The sequence below is a fragment of the Capsicum annuum genome, unplaced genomic scaffold (assembly GCF_002878395.1).
Source record: "Capsicum annuum cultivar UCD-10X-F1 unplaced genomic scaffold, UCD10Xv1.1 ctg23687, whole genome shotgun sequence".
Taxonomy (NCBI): Eukaryota; Viridiplantae; Streptophyta; class Magnoliopsida; order Solanales; family Solanaceae; genus Capsicum; species Capsicum annuum.
In genome coordinates this window covers 1-1,409 of record NW_025829839.1, presented here as the reverse complement: position 1 = coordinate 1,409, position 1,409 = coordinate 1, and the positions used below count along the sequence as shown (strand labels likewise).

General features: G+C 35.1%; 1 protein-coding gene across 1 annotated transcript; it reads right to left on the bottom strand.

Annotated features, from left to right (window-relative positions):
- Window positions 1-14: 14 nt before the first annotated feature.
- LOC124890742 (cytochrome P450 71D7-like) lies at window positions 15-1,268 on the bottom strand. Its single transcript, XM_047402537.1, has 2 exons — window positions 1,165-1,268; window positions 15-1,090 (listed from the first exon to the last, which is right to left on the bottom strand). Exons 1-2 carry the CDS (start codon window positions 1,237-1,239, stop codon window positions 635-637), a joined length of 531 nt encoding a protein of 176 aa, XP_047258493.1. The 5' UTR covers window positions 1,240-1,268; the 3' UTR covers window positions 15-634.
- Between the last annotated feature and the right edge of the window lie 141 nt (window positions 1,269-1,409).

The window sequence follows — 1,409 nt, the reverse complement described above, 5'->3', positions numbered from 1 at the left end:
TAGCTTTGCAGAAGATTATTAGATCATCTGCAAAATTTAGATGAGTCAGTTTTTTCTCCTTACACATAAGGTGGTATACAAAGTGAGGCAAGTCACTCATTTGTTTTAGTATCCTTGATAGATATTCCATGACCAAAACAAATAATAGTTGGGAAATAGGGTCCGTTTGCCTTATGCCTCTTTTCTCCTCAAAATATCCATAACTATACTCATTAACCTTTATGGAAAAGTCACACATGTCATAACCAACTGAGCAAATTGTGTAGGGAATTGATAACCTTCCAGCATTTCAACAATAAAACCCCGTTCAATCATATCATATGCCTTTTGCAAATCTATCATCATAAGACACCTGGTACTTGTCTTTCTGTTATAATGTCTAAGAATGTCATGACACATTAAAACATTGTGTATTAATGACCTCTTTTTGACAAAGGCAGCTTGAGTGTCACTGACCAACTCAGGAAGCGCTTTAGCTATTCTGTTACACATGAGCTTGGATATGCACTTATAAAGTACATTACAACATTAAATAGGCCTATATTGAGAGGCATACATAGGTCTAGACACCTTAGGAATATGGGAAACCACTGTTGCATTTATCTGTTTCAACAGTTTACCTGTATTAAAAAGCTCAGTTTACCTGAAGAAAGACTAGACATATCCTTCTTCCTACACCAAATGAAATGAGCTCAAAGTGATTTCCAATAAAGTGAACAGAAGAGTTCTCAAATCTCTGAGGTGTAAATCGTTCAGGATTATTCCAACTTTCAGGATCTCTTGCAAGTGTCCATGCATTGACCAGTACTCTTGTCTTAAAAGGTATGGTATATCCTTTAATATTTGTTTTCTCCCTACATTCTCTGGGCCCTATAAAAGGAACTGGAAGATGCAACCTTAATGCTTCCTTAACCACTAACTTCAAGTATGTCAACGTTTCAACATTTTCTTCATCATATATTTTCTTTTCCGTGTAGACTTGTCTCAATTCACTTTCAGCCTTGGCCATGATATGTGGGTTCTTCATCATTTCTGCAAATGCCCAAATTACAACTGTAGATAAAGTTTCAGTTCCAGCCAAAAAGATGTCCTGCGTCAATAAACAAATTAATAAACGTAGGTAAAAGATAAAGAAAATGTGTACTAAAATGTTCAAGGAGAAACCTTAAAAGGGGCGTGGAGCTTGAAAGATTTGCCTGAGTACCAATTGACGGGGAAAGGTAAACACCTAACACTCATTACTCAAACATTTAAATTTTACATCAAGATAAGATCAACAAAACTTTAAGCTTATATTTCCTCCGTTTCAATTTATATGATGTCGTTTGATTGAATGATTGGACACGAAGGTTAAAGGAAATGTGAGAAGAGTTTTGAAATTTTTAATCTAAAATAAGTCATGGGTAATA

Excerpts from the sequence above, each read along its gene's own strand:
- LOC124890742 (XM_047402537.1), bottom strand. The coding sequence starts at position 1,239 with ATGAGTGTTAGGTGTTTACCTTTCCCCGTCAATTGGTACTCAGGCAAA. Across the intron at positions 1,091-1,164 it reads AGCTCCACGCCCCTTTTAAG|GACATCTTTTTGGCTGGAAC; the intron begins GTTTCTCCTTGA and ends TTATTGACGCAG.